At 38.7% G+C, this 24,043-nt stretch overlaps 1 protein-coding gene across 1 annotated transcript in view; it reads right to left on the bottom strand.

The window, feature by feature from the left end:
- tanc1a (tetratricopeptide repeat, ankyrin repeat and coiled-coil containing 1a) overlaps positions 1-24,043 on the bottom strand; it is an 88,069-nt gene that overhangs the window by 26,636 nt on the left and 37,390 nt on the right. Inside the window, exons 5-7 of the mRNA XM_062997703.1 lie at positions 13,826-13,950; positions 2,937-3,159; positions 1,085-1,351 (exon numbers count right to left, since the gene is read on the bottom strand). Coding sequence (XP_062853773.1) covers positions 1,085-1,351; positions 2,937-3,159; positions 13,826-13,950 — 615 coding nt within the window. The remainder of the gene's footprint in view (positions 1-1,084; positions 1,352-2,936; positions 3,160-13,825; positions 13,951-24,043) is intronic.

The raw sequence follows: 24,043 nt of genomic DNA, 5'->3' as shown, positions 1-24,043 counted from the left end.
TAAACAACAGTTTACAAATACCTTCTACAAATAATTGTAGTCAATAATTTTGCTATTTAGTTTTCTATGAACATAAAAAAAATATTGTTTGCTTGCTCGCTTTTGAGTTTTTCCCACATTTAATGTTACAGTGCCATGTTACAGCCAGTCATCGGTTACAGCTACTTGTCTGTTTACATTTTACCGTAGTAAGAAATACAAACAAATGTCAAACTTAAAAAAACATACACCATTTTATAAACCTCTGGTCCATTTATAGCCTCCATGGTGATTTATTCTGCTTAGCATATTGCATTTTTGACACCTCATATATGTGAGTCCTATAATTTAGTGGAGATCCCATTTTTCCCAACTCTGAAGAGCCCAACTCAGCTGTAAGTCTTTTCAAAAATCACTTGAAGCTGCTAGAGCACTAGGGGAATACCCCAGACAGGGCAGCAATCCATCACAGGGCTTTGACCTATGAAGAAACTTGACACTGACCCAAAGCATACAGCCAAAACAACACTGGAATGGCTTTGGTACAAGTCTCTTGATGTCTCTGAGAAACCCAGCCAAAGCCTAGATGTAAAGGCAACCAAACAGCTGTGAAGAGACCTGTTTACAGATGTTCACCAATTAATATTACAGAGCTGGAGAGAATTTACCATAAGAATTCTGATCATCTGCCCAAATCCAGGTGTGCAAAGCTTGTATCGACATATCAAAGAAGACCTGCAGCTGAAGGATCTTCTACAAATGATGGAAAACAGGGCCTAATACATTTTCTGCACTTCAGTATGGATGAATATGTATTTATATTTAATTTTACAAAACACTGAGTGCTAACAGTAAAGTGTTCTGAATATTTTCTGAACTGTTGTGTTCCCCACCCACCCACAACTATCATTACTGGAATTTTTGCAACTGGTCAACTAACCACTGAAAATATCGTGATTACCAAATATGCGGAGGGATTTCAAATCCTGCTTTTTTGTGTAATTTCACAGTTAAAACAGATCAGTCAGTGTGTAGGGGTATGTACTATCATGACACAATTTTAGAAAGAAGTTCAGATAAAAAAAGTCTTGTTTCTCTCACTTACCTGCCACTGAGTTTGGCCTGGGCATGATCAGCGAGGTGCTGTGATATGGCGTAAGGCCATCTGAGGGGGCTGGGGGTTGTTCTGTTGCTGTAGCATTCTTGAGCTGGGCATCACAGAGCTGCACTGGCTCTCCAGCACACTTGGGAGTTGTGTATGGGGGAGCATGACGTCCAATGTCTTTGACGGATGCCGCACTACCAGTATTTTTTCCCCACTCCAGACTTGATCCACATCGCTCCTCATTTTCACTAGAGCTGGTGACTGTGGCTAGAGGGAGGAAAAGACAAATAGGAGGACACAGAAGTTTGCTCAGACGAGAAATGACAGGCCAGGACAATGAAAGACATGACAAACAAAGACAAATCAGTTAGAAGGTTTTTTTTTATAGAAACCAGCAGCAAAGGCTTGATAAAGTTGGGGTATGTGAATGTTATTTTTGTACAGTACAGTCTCTTTGTTCGGACTGCATCCAAATAAAAAGCACCATTTTGGGATAATGAGTAAAAAAAAAAAACACTTGTCCTACTTAAAGAAATCTCAGGCAGACCTAAAATAAAGACAAGGCCGCCCCAGTTTCACCAGAACACAACTTAGGGACATTAATGTTCCAGCTAGCTTTTAAAAGATAAGCTCTGCATATGCAGCACCTACAAGGATCAAACAATCACAATCATGACAATATCCCTTAAATGCTTAATAGATCGGCCATGATCATGAAATCTAATATTAACTGTAACACAAATAATTGTGACTATTTCTCACCTTTAGTCTGTTTTACATTATAACTTTAGTATAAACCTTAGTATTATGATATCTAATATTAAAAGAATAACAGCCACGTGACTCTTTTATTTCTTTTATTTTTTTACATTTAGCGGATGTTTTTATCCAAAGTGACTTACAGTTGTCACCCACTACAATTCGAAGAACTAAGGGTTAAAGGCCTTGCTCAGGGACCCAGCAGTGACAACTTGGCGGGGGTGAGCTCCACTGCCACATTTTAAAATGTGGGTTTTCAATTAGTAAATCTACATTTTTTGTTTAATAACTTTAATAATTAATGTCAGCTGTCGGTAGCTGTCTTAAAGGAAAAGGCTGCTGCAAAGTGTTTTAGTATTAAAACAAAATAATAACAAAATGATTTAATTATTGATATTTGCAACAAACAGTTGGAATTAACAGGGGATTAATTTAATATTAGTATAAGCTATTTTAGAATTATAATAAAGTGAGGTTTTAAAAACTAAATGGCACTATAAATGATGTCTTCTTGTCATGAGAACAATTCAATTGCCAGACATAATCTAATAAAATTGTGTTGGAACATTTTTGTAACTTACTATTGAATACTTTAGTTTATGGTTTGGGATGAAGCCATATTTTGCATATGCATTTAAAATCAGAAATCAGTATCATTATACAAAAAATGATGTGGATATTTTGCATCATGTTTCAGTACAAAGGTAAAACTAGTTAGCTGTGAAATATGGAAACAAGGTTTGATTTAGACAGCAACCCCATGTTTACTAATCCTGTAATTGCTTATTAGCTCTTAATCCTGTCATAACTCTAAATTGTAGCCACATAACTGGCTGATGGCTGTTGTTCCTAATAAGGTGGCCAGTAAGTGTAAAACTAAAGTGAATCAAAAATAATAAAGACAAAAATGAAACATAATTGAAAGCACAGTGCTGTTAGCTCATTATGAGAAAAAAGATCTGCACAAGCATTATAATCAACTATGAGATGACTAAATGATAACAGTTCTTTAATTTTACAATGCATTTTAGGTTATGAGGTTTAAAGAGAAAGAGCATGATAGTACAGCATGATATAAGCATTTGTGTCTTACCAATGATGCCACTGTCCTTGCTCTCCAGTGTGGAGCTGGGGGTGGTAATAGAGGTGGTGGTGACGCTCAGTGTGGTGCCGCTAAGTCCGGAGCCACACTTTGGAAGGCGATCCACTGAGCCAGAACTGTGGGCCAGACTTGAAAACGCACTCTCAGTACTGGGAGAAGCTGTGCTGCTGGTCAGAGTGGAAGATGGACTTGCACCCTGACTAGTAAGTGTACACTAGAGAGAGAGGGATTAAAGAGCAAATGTTAGCTACTGAAAAAAAAATTAAAGACATGACATATTATGGAAGACAGAGTGGAGAGACTTGAAAGAGGGGCATTAAGATGAAATGATCGTGCTCAGCTAGGCAGCAGCTATGCAACTGTTACTGAAGAAATTACAAAAATGTTGGGATAGAAGCAATGTAAGACTGGGAAAATAGTGCAATGATAAAAAAAAAAGCTGGTTTAGAACATTCAACAGATAAACATGTTAAAAGATAACAGTACAACAGTTCTGTTCTCAGGCCATGTTTACAAGAAATGTAAGGATTGTATGATCTACAGTCCCTAACATTATTAAAAGGGCAAAGCCGAAAAGCAATACTAAAAGCCCTTCGATCCCTCAGATTTACATTTTTACATTTACATTTTCAGCATTTAGCAGACGCTTTTATCCAAAGCGACTTACACAGTGAGCGGAACACAATGAGCAATTGAGGGTTAAGGGCCTTGCTCAGGGACCCAACAGTGGCAACTTGGTGGTGGCGGGGCTTGAACCGGCAACCTTCTGTTTACTAGTCCAGTACCTTAACCACTGAGCTATCACTGGCTACAGATAGTAGTGCTCTAAAAACCAACATGCTTCTGTAATAAATATAACCAAATGGGCTCTAAAACAGATACACAGAGTCAGTAACCACATGTGGTGCATTTACAAATAAAAGTTAAAACTATGCTACACAAAGCAAAATGCATATATGTACAATGCTTAGAAATTACTGTTTGAAAACAATGAGGAAACAGATCATCCTAGTTGTTAGCAATGCAAAGTGTAAAAGCCAAGAAGTGGTATGGTGGTGTGTAAGTGCCAATGAACTGGGTAATTTGTACATCTGTAAAAGCACCATTAATGCTGAGAGATACAAATACATTTTGGAGCAACAGGCACTAATACCTTGATTGTTTTACAGACGTTACTGCTTGTTTTATCAAGATAACGCAATGCTGTGACAATGTGGTTTAGTAGGAGAGCCAGAGTCCAGACCTGGCCCTCTTTAATATATGAGAAATATATTATATTTACAATATATGACAAAACATACCGGGTTGCTGAACAAGTAAAATCTTATATGAAGCAAAAATTGAAAAAAAAAAAAAATCAATTTCCACAATCACAACAATTGATGTCCCCAACTGACAATGTTAAAATATTAAATTAAAACAATATATTGTCTTTGTATAATTTTAACTGAATACATCTATTAATTTACACCCTTATTATGCTACGCTATTAACTTTATTGTTCAGTTGAGTCATATGTTTTTCAGCATGGGAGTACTGTAGACATCAGAAAGACATATCATTTATGTTTACTGAAGTTGCTCACTACTATTATACCTCTGTACTGTCCTCCAGGGTATGTTGGTGATTTAACTGCTAACAGACTAACCTGCATATACAATGACAGGAACATGATTCCAGTATAACCCCCTAGCAATATTTACAAGACAGCACACAGGTCCAGGATTAACAGTTACGATTTTGACTTTCTTCAATACTTTGCACACTGGATCATTATATTGTAGTAAATATTTTCTAAAAAGACCAGACAAGGCTAAATAGCTCTTCTGTGGCTCTTTATTAAGGGGAGCTCTAATAGATCACTGCTATACAGATGTACAACGAAGCTACAAGCAGACACACACCACATACAGAACAGGCAGGCACACTAAACACAACATAAATCCCCTAGTCAATATAATACCCATAATCCCTTGCCCAATCAACTATCTACCTACAGAATAGTAGCTGTCCAATCCCTTTCTGGTGGGCATGGCCCAAAAATCCTGGTCTTGTTTTTTATTATCCATTAAAATACAAATAAAAGAATACAAAAATAAAACAAAAATATAAATTTCTTAGCATGTGTTTGCCCCTCTTTGATTTCTTGCATAGCTGATTTTTGTAAAATTGTCACATAAAACCAAACTGATTTTAAAAAAAGCCTGAGTAAACACAAAATACAGTTTTGAAATTTTCATTTATTTATTTATTTTTAATTTTATCAAAAGAATTTGCATGCAGTTGTTGCTGCTTAAGGTAGCACACCAAATTATTAAATTATTAAAATGAATTATTTCTCTTACATGGGTAATATAGGGGTTACAAAATGTTTTGTAAATAAATGACAATATGTATTAGGAACATAATTCATACATTCATTTTTTGTTCAACTAATCACATTATTTACCTTTCAAACATGGTGCCTGTCACGCATTCAGTCTATCCTTGTCTGTGAACACATGGACTGTTTTTGTTTTGGTTTCATGCTCTATTGTTTCTGTCCCTTCCCTCTGATTAGTTTTTGTGTTCATTAGTCCCAGCTGATCCTCATGTCTGTCCTGATTACTACATGTATATAGTACCACTTGTGTTCTGTCATCCCTTGTTGTGGTGGTAACGCATGGATAAGCTGGTCTGCCAACTGCCAAACACAAAGAAAAAATCTTCCCTCGTTGGCCATTGTTAAGGCCCTACTAAATTCACTGGAAAATGTGCTTAATTTCACGAACCTCAATATTCAAAAATTACAGATTTCATAGATTTTTAAGGAATAATGCCACATTTCATTAAATAACACTCATCAATTGAATGATAGAATCAATGGAAGCTTCAATACACAGCACAGCCTACCTTAACTGTGGAATGTAAACCTAGAACATCCAGCAAAGGTGCGAGGCTTCAGGTTTCATGTTTCCTCAAGACAAAACATTTTGTCCGTGTTTTAACGCGACGCGATTTTTACGGGCGTGAATTAGGTAGGGCCTTAGTCATGGTACGAGGGATCTTCAAAATGTTTCAGCACTTTTATATTTTCGTTGCAAACAGTGATGTAGGGAGGAGTAGTAATTGGTCATGTCTGAGAGACTGAGAGAGAGTTTATAGTCAAAATTTAGCAGCATCTAATGCTCAAAGAAGCTTTAAGGGGAAGAAGATTCATGTGATGATGATGTGAAAGCAGCGGTGCATTAGTGGCTACACACTCAACCAAAAACATTTTTCGCTGACAGCATTAAAAAGTTGGTATGATGCTATGAAAAATATAGAAAGGTGACTATGTAGAAAAGTGATGTAATTTGTTTTTTAAATTCTTAATAATTATAGTTAAAAACAATGCGGAATCTTTTTGAAGAACGCTTTTATATTGTTTGGTTTATTGCTAGTTGGTATGCTCTTGCTCCTGTCTTGGCTTGTGTGTGTATATTTGACCTGTGATGCACTGCGATACCCAGGGGGTTTTCTGCCGCTCGCCCACTGAATTCGACCCACTGTGACCCTTAATAGGATAAAGCGGTGGTAAAACAGACAATAAATGAATGAATTAATGAATTAATTTTGTGCAAGTGCTGATAATTTCAGCCTGTTTATGGAGTTCTAGATTAGATTAGGCTTTTTTCATCAGTTTTTTTGTGTTGCTCCAATGCAAACTAACAAAATATATATGAATTTAAAACCATTTTTTTTCCTGTAGAATTGGTGCATTTTCTTAAAGAAGTGCAAAGGGTGACAATATTTTTGGCCATGACTGTAAATCATTGACAACGCCAGCTTTGTTAGGAAGACCTGTTTGAATGTACATTCCTTGACCCATTTGTGAGCTACACACCTACCACATATGGGCATTCAATTACTGAAAGTAGTCCATGTGCTGCTTTCTACCATATTGTATGGTGGATTATTCTCAGCACTGAAGTAGGACGGACATGGTAATAACATGGTTTTGTCATAATAGGAGTATAGCAGGTGCAGCAGTGTTGCTGGGATTTGTAAACACCTCACTGACAAAGCTGGGAGAAAAATGATGCTTCAACTAAAAAGGCAAACAGCATCCAGTCCTAATAATCTGCATGCAAAAGAAAATAGCTGTACGCCAACAATGAGAGAAAAAGGTTATGTGTTCCAGATTAAAAGACCAATAAGTTTAAACAGTATATAAAAATCCCAATGACACTGCTGCACTGGATACACTTATACAAGTACAATATACCATACCCTTACCCTGCACTCTGTCATTTCTGTGCTGAGACTAATGTATCACTTGAACGAGTGTGTATTCTTATGGGGGTCCCTTTACCACCGCTTTATCCTATTAAGGGTCACAGTGGGCCCAATTGAGTGGGCAAAAGGCATGAAAACACCTGGATAGGTCACCAGTTTATCACAGGTCAAATACACACACATTCAGACACACACACACACACACACTCATACATAGGGGAATTTTAGTATCTTTAGTCTCCGGACACGGGGAGAACATGCAAAGTCCACACAGAAAGAATAAATAAAAAGGACAGAGCAACAGATTTGCTGCAGTAAGTAGCTCATAAATTGACCAATGAATATACGTTCAAGACAGGTGTTTCTAATAGAGTGCTTAGTAAGTGTTTAGTAGGTGTAACTAAAAATTGCCCAATGTGTGTGTACAAATTAATTGTATATGGACAGGGAGAGAAATTTGTGTATGCTTAATATAAATGTTCTTTCTTTTTGTTCTGATCCAGAAAAGATCTAGCCCTAGATCTAGTTCTGTCCTCTGCGCTTTCCCCAACTCCCCACCCTTACACTCTATATAGGTCAGAATGATGGGTTACGTGTGTGTGCGTGTGTAATCAGTGTACTAGAGCCCTGCTCTCCTGAGAACAGCCGCCTGCCAGCAGTCCAGTGATGAAGGACTTTCAATCCCCCCACCCACTTCAAACATGCTCACATACCGTGTACACAAACACACAATCTTACACACTTTCATCCCTCCCCAACAGCTAAATGCCCTTCGCCCAGTCAGAGAGTGATGCACCTGCTCTGCAACGTTTTCTCAACCCGTTCCATCTTTCATCTTCATAAGCACAATCTTCATAACTCAGGAGCACAGATTCCCATTTCAAATCATTTCAATGTGCATCGATGCATGGATGCAGCAGTGATAACATCCTTTATACTGGATTGGATGTATTCGTATTGATTACTATGCGTACACCACCTGACATTTACTGGGATATCTTGATACACTATCCAAGTCCAACTGCAGCAAGCAAAGTGTTACAGTATTGAAAATATTACGTACAGTGGGGTCAAAAAGTATTTAGTCAGCCACTGATTGTGCAAGTTCTCCTAGAAGACCAAAGAGCTGTCGAAGGACACCAGGAAGAAAACTGTAGACCTGCACCAGGCTGGGAAGAGTGAATCTACAATAGGCAAGCAGGTTGGTGTGAATAAATCAACTGTGGGAGCAATTGTAAGAAAATGGAAGACATACAAGACCATTGATAATCTCCCTTGGGGTCAAGATCTCATCCCGTGGGGTCAAAATGATCATGAGAACGGTGAGCAAAAATCCCAGAACTACACGGAGGGACCTGATGAATGACCTGCAGAGAGCTGGGACCAAAGTAACAAAGGCTACCATCAGTAACACACTACGCCGAGAGGGACTCAAATCCTGCAGTGCCAGGTGTGTCCCCCTGCTTAAGCCAGTACATGTCCAGGCCCGTCTGAAGTTTGCCAGAGAGCATATGGATGATCCAGAAGAGGATTGGGAGAATATCATGTTGTCAGATGAAACCAAAATGGAACTTTTTGGTAAAAACTCAACTCGTCGTGTTTGGAGGAAGAAGAATGCTGAGTAAACACCATACCTACTGTGAAGCATGGGGGTGGAAACATCATGCTTTGGGGCTGTTTTTCTGCAAAGGGGACAGGACGACTGATCCGTGTTAAGGGAAGAATGAACAGGGCCATGTATCGTGAGATTTTAAGCCAAAACCATCAGTGAGAGCATTGAAGATGGAACGTGGCTGGGTCTTCCAGCATGACAATGATCCCAAACACACCGCTCGGGCAACGAAGGAGTGGCTCCGTAAAAAGCATTTCAAGGTCCTGGAGTGGCCTAGCCAGTCTCCAGACCTCAACCCCATAGAAAATTTGTGGAGTCCGTGTTGCCCAGCGACAGCCCCAAAACATCACTGCTCTAGAGGAGATCTGCATGGAGGAATGGGCCAAAATACCAGCTACAGTGTGTGCAAACCTGGTGAAGACTTACAGGAAACGTTTGACCTCTGTCATTGCCAACAAAGGTTATGTTACAAAGTATTGAGTTGAACTTTTGTTATTGACCAAATACTTATTTTCCACCATAATTTACAAATAAATTCTTTAAAAATCCTACAATGTGATTTCCTGGATTTTTTTTTCTCATTTTGTCTCTCATAGTTGAAGTGTACCTATGATGAAAATTACAGACCTCTCTCATCTTTCTAAGTAGGAGAACTTGCACAATCAGTGGCTGACTAAATACTTTTTGGCCCCACTGTACATTGGACACAGTGTCTGGTTTAAAGACATTTACATTTAAAGCATTTAGCAGATGCTTCTATCCAAAGTAATTTACAATTATAACTGAAAAAATTGGAGCAATTCAGGGTTAAATGCCTTGCTCGGTGGCCCAACAGTGGCAGCTTGGTGGTAGTTATGCTTGAACTGGCAACATTCTGATTACTAGTCAAGTACCTTAACCACTTAGCTACCACTACCCTCCACATGCACACCATCAGCTTGTTGCAGTTATTGATCAAAATAGGGTTTTATGAACATTGGACCCATGCTACAAAATGATCACCTACTTTGTTTAGAGGTAACTAAACATTTTAATATCACTCTGTTTAACAGAACATTTTCCTGTTTGAAATAGTGGCTGTATGGGATTGAATAAAATAATGTTTTAGCAGATCAAGTCAACCAGTTCATGTCTAAAATCAGAAAGGATATTCACTGAAAAAAATGTAGTTTGATCCAGTGGCCAAAAATAACCACAAGCTCTAAATGCACTTATCCATAAAACGCAATGCAAACCTCTTACTACTGATTAAGATCCTAGCTACACTGCCCAAAACTCACAAACACAACAGATATACACCAACGGACCACACTGGAGCATTGTGGTCTCAGTGCAGCACTGATTACTGGACTGGTTTGGAAGGCTAACCATTATGGAAATACAACTAGACTTTAGCAGTAATTATAAGCACACTTAAAATATTCTGCATCCATGTATGAACTTATCCATAAAACGCAATGCAAACCTCTTACTACTGATAAAGATCCTTGCTACACTGCCCAAAACTCACAAACACAACAGATATACACCAACGGACCACACTGGAGCATTGTGGTCTCAGTGCAGCACTGATTACTAGACTGATTTGGAGAGCTAACAATTATTTAAATACAACTAGACTTTAGCAGTAATTATAAACACTTAAAATATTCTGCATCCATGTATGAACTTGAAAGATATCACGTAACGATACATATTAGAATGTTATGTTTACTAATAAAACGCCAGCCAAAAGACACACAAGTGAGACAGCTAACAGAATGGGTTCCAGACTGCATAACAGGACCTAAAGACCTGGGTTTGATTCATGACGTTAAAAAACAGGTAGACTGGACATTAAAATGTCTTGATGAGTAAGTGAGTGAGAAAGTGAGTGAGTGGGTGCCACCAAACCAACAGCCACCCCAATCATAAAAATAAAAAGTAGATATATAAATGAATAAATGCCAGCATAATTCACGTGTGATTCCCATGTGATTTAACATTACCTGGCAAATAGTTGCATAAACTAGTTTAAAGTTTTATATTCAATACATAAAGTCGCAGTCATTTTGTACCGCAATAAAATAAAGAACTAATGAAATAAAATTAACATGTTTTCTATGTAGGTTAGAGCACAAATAATGTATTTCTGTTTTAATCTCTATTTCTCTATATGTTTTTTCCTGGTCAGGATCACAGTGGGTCTGGTCTCCCCGGAATCACTAAGCGCAATGCAGTAACACAACCCGAACAGGACACCAACCAATCACATAGCCTTGTCTACCACCCCCCAAATCCCAGACATAGCTTGGTTGGTGCAGCGGTCTTCTACCCTAGCCCACCACTATTGGCCAGCTGTACTGCCTGTCGCTGTATAGCTGTATTGGCCAGCAGACCTAACTGTCTATGTGTAGGGGGCTTGCTGAAACCCTGCAATGGATTGGTGCCCTGTCCATGCAATACCTGCCTTCAGCCCTGTAATTCTGGGTAGAACCAGAACTGCCACAGCCCGGACTATGTTAAAGCGGTTGATAAAAATGAAAAAATGAAATGAAAATAAATAGTGGACACAACGGCAGAAACCTAATACTGTTATAAATGTATGGCATACAATGTCATTTCTATCAGTACAGGGACTGTATAATCATGTTGCCCAGCCTTTGTTCCATTAGTTAAACTTTAAATACAGCTATATACAGTGGGGTCAAAAAGTATTTAGTCAGCCACTGATTGTGCAAGTTCTCCTACTTAGAAAGATGAGAGAGGTCTGTAATTTTCATCATAGGTACACTTCAACTATGAGAGACAAAATGAGAAAAAAAAATCCAGGAAATCACATTGTAGGATTTTTAAAGAATTTATTTGTAAATTATGGTGGAGAATAAGTATTTGGTCAATAACAAACAAGCAAGATTTCTGGCTCTCACAGACCTGTAACTTCTTCTTTAAGAAGCTCTTCTGTCCTCCACTCGTTACCTGTATTAACGGCACCTGTTTGACCTCGTTATCTGTATAAAAGACACCTGTCCACAGCCTCAAACAGTCAGACTCCAAACTCAACCATGGCCAAGACCAAAGAGCTGTCGAAGGACACCAGGAAGAAAATTGTAGACCTGCACCAGGCTGGGAAGAGTGAATCTACAATAGGCAAGCAGGTTGGTGTGAATAAATCAACTGTGGGAGCAACTGTAAGAAAATGGAAGACATACAAGACCATTGATAATCTCCCTTGGGGTCAAGATCTCATCCCGTGGGGTCAAAATGATCATGAGAACGGTGAGCAAAAATCCCAGAACTACACAGAGGGACCTGATGAATGACCTGCAGAGAGCCGGGACCAAAGTAACAAAGGCTACCATCAGTAACACACTACGCCGAGAGGGACTCAAATCCTGCAGTGCCAGGCGTGTCCCCCTGCTTAAGCCAGTACATGTCCAGGCCCGTCTGAAGTTTGCCAGAGAGCATATGGATGATCCAGAAGAGGATTGGGAGAATATCATGTGGTCAGATGAAACCAAAATGGAACTTTTTTGGTAAAAACTCAACTCGTCGTGTTTGGAGGAAGAAGAAAAACCCAAGAACACCATACCTACTGTGAAGCATGGGGGTGGAAACATCATGCTTTGGGGCTGTTTTTCTGCAAAGGGGACAGGATGACTGATCCGTGTTAAGGGAAGAATGAACGGGGCCATGTATCGTGAGATTTTAAGCCAAAACCTCCTTCCATCAGTGAGAGCATTGAAGATGGAACGTGGCTGGGTCTTCCAGCATGACAATGATCCAAACTCACCGCTCGGGCAACGAAGGAGTGGCTCCGTAAAAAGCATTTCAAGGTCCTGGAGTGGCCTAGCCAGTCTCCAGACCTCAACCCCATAGAAAATTTGTGGAGTCCATGTTGCCCAGCGACAGCCCCAAAACATCACTGCTCTAGAGGAGATCTGCATGGAGGAATGGGCCAAAGTACCAGCTACAGTGTGTGCAAACCTGGTGAAGACTTACAGGAAACGTTTGACCTCTGTCATTGCCAACAAAGGTTATGTTACAAAGTATTGAGCTGAACTTTTGTTATTGACCAAATACTTATTTTCCACCATAATTTACAAATAAATTCTTTAAAAATCCTACAAAAATCTCATTTTGTCTCTCATAGTTGAAGTGTACCTATGATGAAAATTACAGACCTCTCTCATCTTTCTAAGTAGGAGAACTTGCACAATCAGTGGCTGACTAAATACTTTTTGACCCCACTGTAGCTACAGTGGTTCTAAAATCTTATTACTGGCTGCTCATACTGAGCTGCATTATATAAGGTAACCCACTGGGTGTGTGATGTACAGACACAAGTGTAAATGTATATTTGAAATATAACAATAATGAAAAAAATAAATACATTAAAAACATACTAAAAAGAGTGATTAGGTGGTGCAGCAGTAAAACAAACTATCCCACCACTGCTGAGATCCTGTGGTCTCAAGTTCGATTCTCAGCTCTATTATTGTCCAGAAAGGCATCTACACAGACATGATTGGCTATGTCTGAGGGAGGTCAGGCCGATGGCATTTCTCATCGCTGCTGCAATTGCAGCCTCTGCTGGCTGGTTGAAGGCTCCTGCATGAGAGTTGATGAATAATGAAGAGCAGTGAGTTACTCTCCATACGCTATACTGACCTTTGTGTGGACCTGCCCTGGGCAGATGGAAAAAAGCGGTTGGCTACCGCACACATGTCGAAGGAGGCGTGTGTTAAGTATGGCCCTGTTTGATCAGGGTAGGGGTCTGAAGCAGTAGAGGAGATCAAATTGTATATGACTAATTTGGGAGAAAAGGGGAGAAATGCATTCGAACTGCATTAAAAAAAGTTCAGATCGGGCAATTAAAAAAGGGGTCTAAGGTTGGTACAGAGAGGTAACGTAAGAATGAAAGAAACTTTGTCAATGTGCAAGTTCAGTCTAAAGCCACAGGTGAACAGCTGTGTAGATTTATAAATATGCAGGCACGTGTATGTTGGTTTTTCTGGTTATGGGTGTGTACCTGGTTTCTTGCCTCCATGGAGTGGTTTGGTGAGGTGGGGATGGCGTCTCCCAGTAAGAATCCCAGCCGTGTCATCAGTTCCTGAGCGGCAGGGGAGGAGCCAGACTTCACTGGCAAGGGAGGATCTGTTTCACACACATAAAAAATGCTCGTTTTAGTTTCACAAAGAAACGAAAAGAAAAAAATCTCCACAGGTGTCACTACACATAGCGCTAGATATCAGACACACCAGTGAAAACACAAGCTTTCTGAGACTCCTGGATGTTCTTAACTCTGCATCTTAGTACTGCCACACACACCCAAAAATATAGAAGGGATTTATGTCACACCATTACTATACAGCAAATATCCAGTACCACTGTCTGTCTATAAGAAATATGACTATTTTTCCAACTTACCGATATCCTGGCTGCTACTGTAGTTGCTTCTTTTCTATTCCTCCCTTGCTCGATCTCTCTTTCTCTTCACTTGCCTCTTCTGCAATTCCCGTTCTGTTCTCACTTTCAGTTCTCCCTTCCCTGTCACACCCTCCTCTTCATTTTTTCTATCTATCTGTCGCTCTTTCTCACTCTCCCTCTCTCTTTTTTCTCTCATACCGCTCTGTCCATCCAGCTTAAATCCATCTGGATTAGAGATGCTTCAGCTACAATAACACAGGCTCAAATTATTTACCTAGCTCACCCCTTTGTGTGTGTGTGTGTGTGTGCGCTTTTCCCTCTCACGATCTGAGGACAGGCTCTGAATGTGAATGAGTGATATTCTGGTTCACTGCAGTCACACTCACTTATTCATAGAGATACACATACACACGCACACTACCCCTGTCCTCTGTAATCCCACACTGGTTGCATATCTAGGCAACAAGTGTGTACAAACAGCTGTGTGTTTACAAAAAAAAGAAGATATGGACTGCATATAGACAATACATAGTCTATAGTTATAGGTTTGGACACTCCTTTGTCAAATTAGCAATTATTTTTTTTTTTTTTTAAACCATTTCTCCAGGGGGCACACTACTGCAAGCAAGTTATAAGCGGGTCAAATGCAAGTGAGCAGCATACCAGTCAAACTCAAGAAGGTTACATGCTGGTTAATGGCAAGTGTGTGATGGGCTGGTTAAACACAAACAGACAACAGGCATGTTGATGGTTGCCATTAGACTGGTATGTTGCTTGTTAGCATAATACCAGTGTGTTGTTAGTTAACGTCAGACTTGCTTGTTGCTGTTGAACAGGCATGTTGCTTGTTGGCTTTAGAACAACATGTATCTTGTTAGCATTAAACAAACACAAATGGGCGTCAGTCCGGTTAAATGCAAATAGCGGACAATGTGCACATTTTAATGCACAGTTACAACTGTATTTGTTGTATATATGTGCTAAATTATTTATAAAACCAAGGTAGTGTCTTTTTCTCAATCCTTCGAACATTCCCCGTTCTCCCCTAGGTTGACATCATATCCCATCAATTAGGCCTTATACACCACCTCAGTTACTCTTTTATTGAAGCTGATGGCTAGTTTTGCTTAAATGCTATGTACAGCATAGTGTCTAAATGTCACTACTGCATCAGTGTAAAATAACAGTAATTAATATTTAACATTAAAACAATACCCTGCTGTAATACCGACATCAGAATTTTTGCATGCCAGCCATCTCCAGGCTTAAGGGCAGGGGTGTGCACTACATCCAAACATCATATTGAATGTATTGAATGATTTTTTTAATACATAAAACACAGGTCCCCCAAATTAATATCAATCCTATTATAATTTTTAAAAAAGGCTTTTAATTGTTGATCAATATTACAGAGAAGCACTGAAACATAGGGATAGTAATGTATATTAAACGTAAAAACCTAACATTAGCTTATAAAATAATTTTACTTGGCACTAATGACAACTATAGCATCAACTGTTACAGCTAATGCACAGTAGCAAATGTTGAAATGTAGAAAGGCAGGGATAATTTTTAGTTAAGTTAAAATACTTTTAACATGCAGGTGTCAAAAGAGTCCATCTAAAATGATGGTTGGTTTTCCCATCTCCTTTAAAGCGCCTTTAAAATGACCACTGGGTTCTATTTAAGTCAGCTTTAGAAAGTTCAAGCTATTTCTATTTTAAAATTATCACGACACTATGGTCCTGGAAACACTTAAAGCCTTAGACGTTGTTCGTGTTGATCTATGCTTTGTCACAATATAATAGCAGAGATTCACAGACAGCTGCTTGGATTTCATGGCCTGTTTTTTGCTCTAACAATGCAGTGTAAATTGTGGACTCTTATAGATCCAGGTGTGTTTCTTGCCAGACTATATCCAATCAGTTTAAATTGAAACAGGGGAGTTCTAGCCGCAGCTCAAGAATAATTAAAACAAACAGGATGCACCTGACCACAATTTGGAGTGCCTCAGCAAATAATCTAAACACTTTATTGATATTTCAATTTTTGCTTTTTAAATAATAAAAAAATACTTATGAGTGAGTAGACTGATGGGAAAAATTGTAATTATATCCATTCAAAATGAAATCCACAACACAATAAAGTGTGCAAAAACACCAAGGGGTCTGAATTCTTTAATCTACTGTGTGTATTATCATACAAATGTAAATTCAAATATGCCCAGCTAGTAAAGGGGTTTGCTTACATTTTGTAAAATGATATAAAAACTAAAATCTGTGATTTGTTCATTCTCCTGACCGTTTATGTAACTCACAAAAATACAAAGAAATGACTTGCTGAACTGACTTGCAGTTGGGACAGGGGCATAATAGCAAAAAGTTTATAGAATATTTAAGTTACACCATTTTGAAACATCATACATTCTTTTCTTTTGGCTGCTATTGTATTTAGGGCGCACCCCAGCGGATCTGGTCCGCATACCAGACTTGGCACAGTTTTTAAGCCAGATGCCTTTCCTGATACAACCCTTCAGTTGCTTTCCAGGCTTGGGACAGGCATGGAGAGCGCACTGACAAGTGCATCTCCCAATGGATACGTTGTTTCGACTATTCCACTGTTTGGACATTAGCCAATCACATTCGTGCAGATGCCCGACAGGCCGATAGCACCGCTGAGAATCAAACCCCAGATCCTCGGATCTCAGCAGTGATGGGCTGGCGTACTTTAATGTTGTGCCACCTGAGCACCCTTTTAAAACACTTAACAATAAGCAAATGAATTGGTAATAGGTAGAGATGGGACGATCGATCGGCTATGAATCGGTATCGGCCGATTTTTAATCAAAATATGCTATCGGCGATCGGCCGATATTTCCTAAGAGTAGCCGATCCGATCGTGTGATATATAAAGACCATGTTAAGTTAACAGCTCAGTGGATTGATCCAGATTTTGAGCTACGAAGCGCCAACCATCACATCACCATTCATCAACCATCGTACAGAAACCACAGTGAAAGCTCTTCATGACCTAAAATAACATCATTAACGTTGTGCATCATACTTACGATGTAATTTTGCTGATTGTAATATTTACTTTAAAAAGATAATTCAACCCGGTCACATCTGAGTCGATTCTATCAGCACGTTATATAAACTCCTGGTTCACTTTGGTAAATCGTAAGCGGTTCTTACTTGTGATGTACTAGATGAGAACAGAAGACGTTACAGAGCCAATCAGAGGCAAAAGTTTATTCCTTACCAAATTCGTTAGTTCAGGATCATCTGCTGAACTTTTAGCTCCTTAGACGGAACGAGTCTGACGGTCGGTTACAGATCTGTGGTAATAGCAGTTTAATTAAGCTTTTTAATGAAGCTTTTTAATGTAAGGGAGTCACACAGAATGTTCTGTAGTAGCTGGTGTTTATTTAAAACCACGACATTTAATTAATAACAGTAAACACGGAGAGATAACTGAGAAGAGAAACTTACGCTTCGCGAAAAATGAATCGACTCGTGAATCAATGAATCACTTATAGCGATACTGTGAACAAAGCGTATCTTCTAAAGGCACACACACACACACACACACGCACACACGCGCTGCTCCGGTTTATCTTCACTGTGAGGCTCTTTTTAAGTTTATTTATTTTTATTACCCCCCCCCCCCCCCCCCCCCGATCGGAATCGGCTATCGGCCGATGTCCCTGAAAGGAGATCGGAGATCGGAATCGGTGCCAAAAACCCCGATCGGTCCATCTCTAGTAATAGGTGAGGGTGTCATGATTGGGTTTAAAATGATACTCCAAAGGCTCAGACTTTGCAAGCAAAGATTGGTCTTGGCTTACCACTTTGTTCCAAGAGAATTGTCAATCAGTTGCCAACTGTCAATCAGTCAAAAAACATTTCTAAACCAAAGATCACAAATAATTTAGGTCTTACTGATATACATAGTATTGCAAAAATATTCAGAAAATCTGAAGAAAAATTTAACTGAATGTGTGTGACCTGCATTGCATAAGAAAGCATCAAGCTATTGTAATGTATAGAGTATGGGCTCGGGGGTACTTCAGAAAACCACTGTCACCCACTGCATCAAAATTGCACTGAAATTCTACCACAAAAAGAAAAAGCCATTCCTCAATTTTTTGTGGAAGTGCCACCAAAGACCGAGCTCATCCAAGATGGACTGAAAGACAGTGGAAATTTGTGCTGTGGTCAGAACATTTCAGCTTGTTTTCAGAAAAATCACACTTCGAATTTTTCAGAATTTAAAAGGACATAATGGATTATCCAGACTGTTGTCAGTAGAATGTGCAAAAGCCCACATCTGTCCTGATATGGGGGTGCATCAGTAGCCACGGCATGGGTAACATGCATATGTGTGAAGTCTGTCCCAACTTTTCTTTAAATGTGTTGCAGCAATGAAATTCTAAATGTGTTCATATTTACAAAATACAATTTAATTGGTCAGTGAAAACATTGGAAATCTTTTTTTGTACTTCCAGCCGAAGGACTAAGAGAATTAACAGATTCTAGTTTTTATCGCATTTTATGTGACTGGTATATAAGTCAGTCCTTAGATTTCTTAGATGATTGATGTGGATACCAGTGCTGTTACAGTCTCTTCATTTTAAATTAAGTAGCTCATTTTTAACCTTTAAAGTTAATAATTATACTAAATTAACAATATTTTTGCTTAATAAAATAATTGAATACCTGCATTTTAGTACCTAAACACAAACCTGGTGTCTACATGGTTCAGTCAGTTATATTAAATATCAATTATGTACAGAAATTGTCTAACTACAAAGGTAGTAGGATGACAAAATTAAATTAACAAGCTTGTAAGACGCTGAACTATTGCAATGGCAGATCAGCAGAGACATGGTAATCTATCTAGTTGCTTTAATGCTTAAATGTTTATTTATTTACACTCTGAGGCCAAAAGCATAAGGACAACTGACCAGCATAAGGATAAGGACACTTAAGCATAAGGACTACTTCTAGGTTGCCTTTGTTGGGCCCTTCAGAAAGGGCCTTAATCCCTCAATTGCTTAGACAATATACTGTCATTGTACTGTATGTTGCTTCGAATAAAAGTCTCTGCTAAATGCCAACAATGTAAATGCGACCATGAGCTTCTTGAACAGTCTATTCCGAAACCACTGGCATTAAGATGGGGTTGGGCATTCTTTACAGCTACAACAGCCTTCACTCATTTGGGAACCAGATTTTTGAGGTATGAAAAATGGAAATCTGGAGATATGGAAATCTGTGACTATTGAGTAAAAATAAAAGGCATGGCTCACAGTCCACTTTCCAATTAGTCTTAAAAGTGTTTGTGCAGCCCAATGGAGTTTCTTCACACCAAACACATTGAACCATGTCTTTATGAACCTAATTTTGCATACAGGAGCAAAGTCATCCTGGAACAGTAAAAGACTTTCCCAAACTGTTGTAACAAAGTTGGAAGCATAATAACCTAATAGGTACAGAAATATATTGTTTACAAAAGTAAAATTTTTGAATCTAATAATAATCTGATAATTAGTGTCTATATAACCAATCTCAGTAAGTAGTTTGTAAAAGCTTTTAGAATTAGTGAACATCCTTGTGCCAACTCGCTGCAGATGTCCAGTTTCTCCTGTTTGTCTGCATGTGCCAAAGAAGACAGACCTCTCAAAGTGCCCCCTCTTTTCACTAAAGCTGTGTATACACTGAGCTATTTTCTATCCACACAGAGTTTGATGTTTGCCATGTTTCCTGGCCAAAACTCTGTGTGCAGTACAGTGTGTCCACATGCAAAAACCTTCCTATAAAAACCTTACTATAATAAAGTATACCAAATAAGATCATTCAGGAGCAATGCAGATATAAAGGCTGTAAGAATTTGAGTTTTGTATTATCTATAGATTATTTTAAATTTGAGGCATTTATCAGAAGTTTTTAGCCAAAGCAACTTACAGTTATGAGTGAATACAATGTAAGCAATTGAGAGTTAAGGGCCTTGCTCACAAGCCCAACAGAGGCAGCTTGGTAAGGCTTGAATCAGCAACAGATTATTTTTCATAAGCATTTCTATCTAAACTAATTTGCCTCTTCCATCTTTTCATCTTCGATCATGCTCTGTTAGCATGGCGCTAGTTATTTTTCTTTTTCTTCCAAACACTGCAATCTATTTGCATGCTAAAAAGCTCTCGGCCACCACACCTCCCCCTTTTCCTCACCTCCAGTTTCCATCCCCTGCTTAATCTCCCAAAGCACTTTATTTCAGACAGAAAAAAGAATAAACAGAAAAGAATGTGAGATATGTATGTCTGATTTGAAATATAGAATAATAACAAATGTAAAAAGTATTTGCCCTGTTTCTAATCTATAGGTTTTGAATATTCGTTCCACCTCTGACTTCATTTATATCATTATCGTTTGCATTACCTTCATCATTAAATAAATGTTCTAATGTTCTCAGTCTTTTGTTACATTTTGTATTTTGATCTGTAACCAGGAACAGTCATAAATACGATAAAGAAGGTAGAGAAAATTTGGAGAGGGCTAGTAATTTTTCACGACGCAGTGTGTAATGTCTGATGTTTAATGAAAAAAACCCATAGAAAGACAGAAGGAGGAAGGGTAACTAATGAAGTGGCAGGATAAAGCCAAGAAAGAGAAAGAGCGAGAGGCAGTCTGGAGACATGCGGGGACATCTGTTATCACAGGATCTGTGTCCAGAAAAAAAAGCTAATGCTATCTGCTTGCTAACAGGAGTAGAATTCTCCAATCCTGCTTTAATTGCAGTAAAGATTTGCAGAGACATACACAAATTGTTCTTGCTTAAGAACATCTTACAAGCACTATTAATCCTCTAAGTGTAGTAGACGCTGTTTAAGTTTCTAAATGACTAATGTTTCCAAATGATGGTACTGGTCACTGAGGTCAATTAAAGCAGACCTCTTTCTAAAGCAGGACACACAGGGCGAGTAATAACAAGCGCTCTAACAATTTAGAATGTTCTTACTGACCAGGACCACAGCACTAAAAACAGCTCTCAGTGCTCCTCTAGTGAAGTGCTGAGCTTTAGATTGCTGCACCAATGGACGAGGTAAAGCCTTTTACAATGACTGTGTTTACAAAGGATAACAAGTACATGTTAAAGCTCATGTTTATCCCAAAACACAAGGATTCTAAGCATCCAGTGAACACTAGTCTCAAGCTGCAAATTGAGCCTCCAACATCTTTTATTGCAACTTTTCAAGTGGCACAGAACCTTCTACAGCCATGAACAAATACTGGACTTCCTGCTATCCTGCGGTGACATGATCACCAGCAATTCTTTTAATCTTTAAGCTCACATACTCAGGCATAGCAGCAAATGTCTCTCTAAAATCCCAACATACACCTTTGCATAAATGGTATCTTCACACATTTGTATTTAGGCCATGGGTTCTAATACACCCTTATATCATGTGGACATGTTCTTTTTTTACTTTGGCACAGAAAACTGGCCATATGTAAAAAAAAAAAAAACATGGTCCATAGTACACAGTTCCACTGTCTTGCGGCCCATCTGAGATTAGCTCAGAGGACTTCCTCCATAGGATTGATGTATATCTTTCTTTTTGCACAATAAAGCTTTATTATAGGCATTTATTGAGGGTCACACAGACTCAAGAGGATATTAACAAATTCCCTGACTCTTTTACAATATTTTGTACTGTAGATTGTGAATAAATTATTTGCATTGAATGCATTATTGGCATAATCTTGCATTGAAAAATTTGCTTTTTGAACTGACAATTCATTTACAATGCTGTGCACAAACTGGCTAACCAAGACCCATCTTTGCTTGCATCCTCCTTTTACACCCAATCATAATACTCTCCCATGTTACCAATGTACCTGCTTATTGTAGAATGTTTCAAGACTGTTTCACTTGAACATTCTATGTGTCAGCTTTTTTCTGTTTGTTTGCAGGCATCAGCTTCTAAATATATTTTTACTAAAAAATATAACCAAGTTGGTCAGCCTAAATATTAAAAGTCTTTTTTTCTCTACTTTTGTCAATTAAGATAATAAACAAATCACAGATTCTCGTTTTGATTGTATTTTACAAAATGTCTCAACTCTTCTGGAAAAGGGATTTGTTAATCTTTAATTAACGTATCCGCAATGCTTTGCTTCCACCAGCCTCCCCAAGGATAATGCCAGTAGATGTACAACCCCAAATCAGAAAAGGTTGGGACAGCATGGAAAATGTCAATAATAAAAAAAACACAGAGTTTCTTATATTTACTTTGACTTTTATTTGATTGCAGACAGGATGAACCTGAGATATTTTATGTTTTATCTGCTCAACTCAATTTCATTTATTAATAAACATCCATTCCTGCATTTCAGGCCTGCAACACATCCCAAAAAAGTTGGGACAGTAAAGCATTTACCATTTTGTAATGTTGCCATTCCTTTTCACCACACTTAAAAGACGTTTTGGCACCGCTGATACGAAACAATTTAGTGTTTCAGGTTTTATTTTGTCCCATTCTTCCTGCAAACACGTCTTAAGATGTGCAACAGTACGGGGTCGTTGTTGTCGCATTTTTAATTTCAAAATTCTCTATTGGGGACAGGTCAGGACTGCAGACAGGCCAGTCCAGTACTCATACTCTCTTCTTCTGCAGCCATGCCTTTGTAATGTGTGCAGCATGTGGTTTTGCATCGTCTTGTTGAAAAATGCATGAACGTCCCTGGAAAAGATGACGTCTTGAGGCAGCATAAGTTGCTCTAAGATAATGCTGCCATCACAGAAGTGTAAACTACCCAAGGGCACTGACACAGCCCCATACCATGACAGACCATAGCTTTTGGACTTGCTGATAACAGATAACAGATAACAGTCTGGAAGGTCCTTTTTTTCTTTGGTCCGGAGAACACAGCATCCATTTTTGCCAAAAAAGACCTGGAATGCTGATTAATCTGACCACAATACACGTTTCCACTGTGTGATAGTCAATCCTTGATGCCTCAGAGCCCAGAGAAGTTGACGCCGCTTCTGGACATGGTTAACATAAGGCTTCTTTTTTTGCACAGTAAGGTTTTAAGTGGCATTTGTGCATGTAACTCTGTATTGTAGCCAAAGTAATCCCTTGCCCATGTAGTTATATCAGCTATTGTTGAGTGGCAGTTCTTGATGCAGTGCCGTCTGAGGGATCAAAGATCACGGGCTTTCAGCTTAAGCTTGCGCTCTTGGCCTTTACTCACTGAAATTTCTCCTGATTCCTTGGATGGCTTAATGATATTATGCACTGTAGAGGGAAAAATATGCAAATCCCTTCCAATCTTTCTTTGAGGTTCATTTGTTTTTAAACATTTCAATCATTTTCTCATGCATTTGTCGACGAACTGGAGATCATCTGATCATCTTTGCTCATCAAAGACTCAGCCTTTCCTGGATGCTGATTTTGTACCAAACCATGATTACAATCACCTGTTGACATCACCTGTTTGGAATCACATCATTATTTAGTTTTTTCACCTCATTACTAGCCCTAAATTGCCCCTGTCCCAGCTTTTTTTGGAATGTGTTGCAGACCTGAAATGCAGGAATGGAGGTATATTAACAAATGAAATTAAGTTGAGCAGATAAAAGATGAAATATCTCGGGTTCAAACTGTCTGCAATCAAATAAAAGTCAAAGTAAATGTAAGGGACACTGCATTTTGATTTTACTTGCATTTTCCATACTGATTTGGGGTTGTATTAACTGCTGTAAAGTGTACATAGGTGAGAGTATTAATCAGCCTAATGAGAGTGTAATGCTATGC

This window comes from Trichomycterus rosablanca, chromosome 6 (assembly GCF_030014385.1).
Source record: "Trichomycterus rosablanca isolate fTriRos1 chromosome 6, fTriRos1.hap1, whole genome shotgun sequence".
Taxonomy (NCBI): domain Eukaryota; kingdom Metazoa; phylum Chordata; class Actinopteri; order Siluriformes; family Trichomycteridae; genus Trichomycterus; species Trichomycterus rosablanca.
Note: the sequence above shows the minus strand (reverse complement) of the source record. Positions and strands in the feature narration are given on the sequence as shown.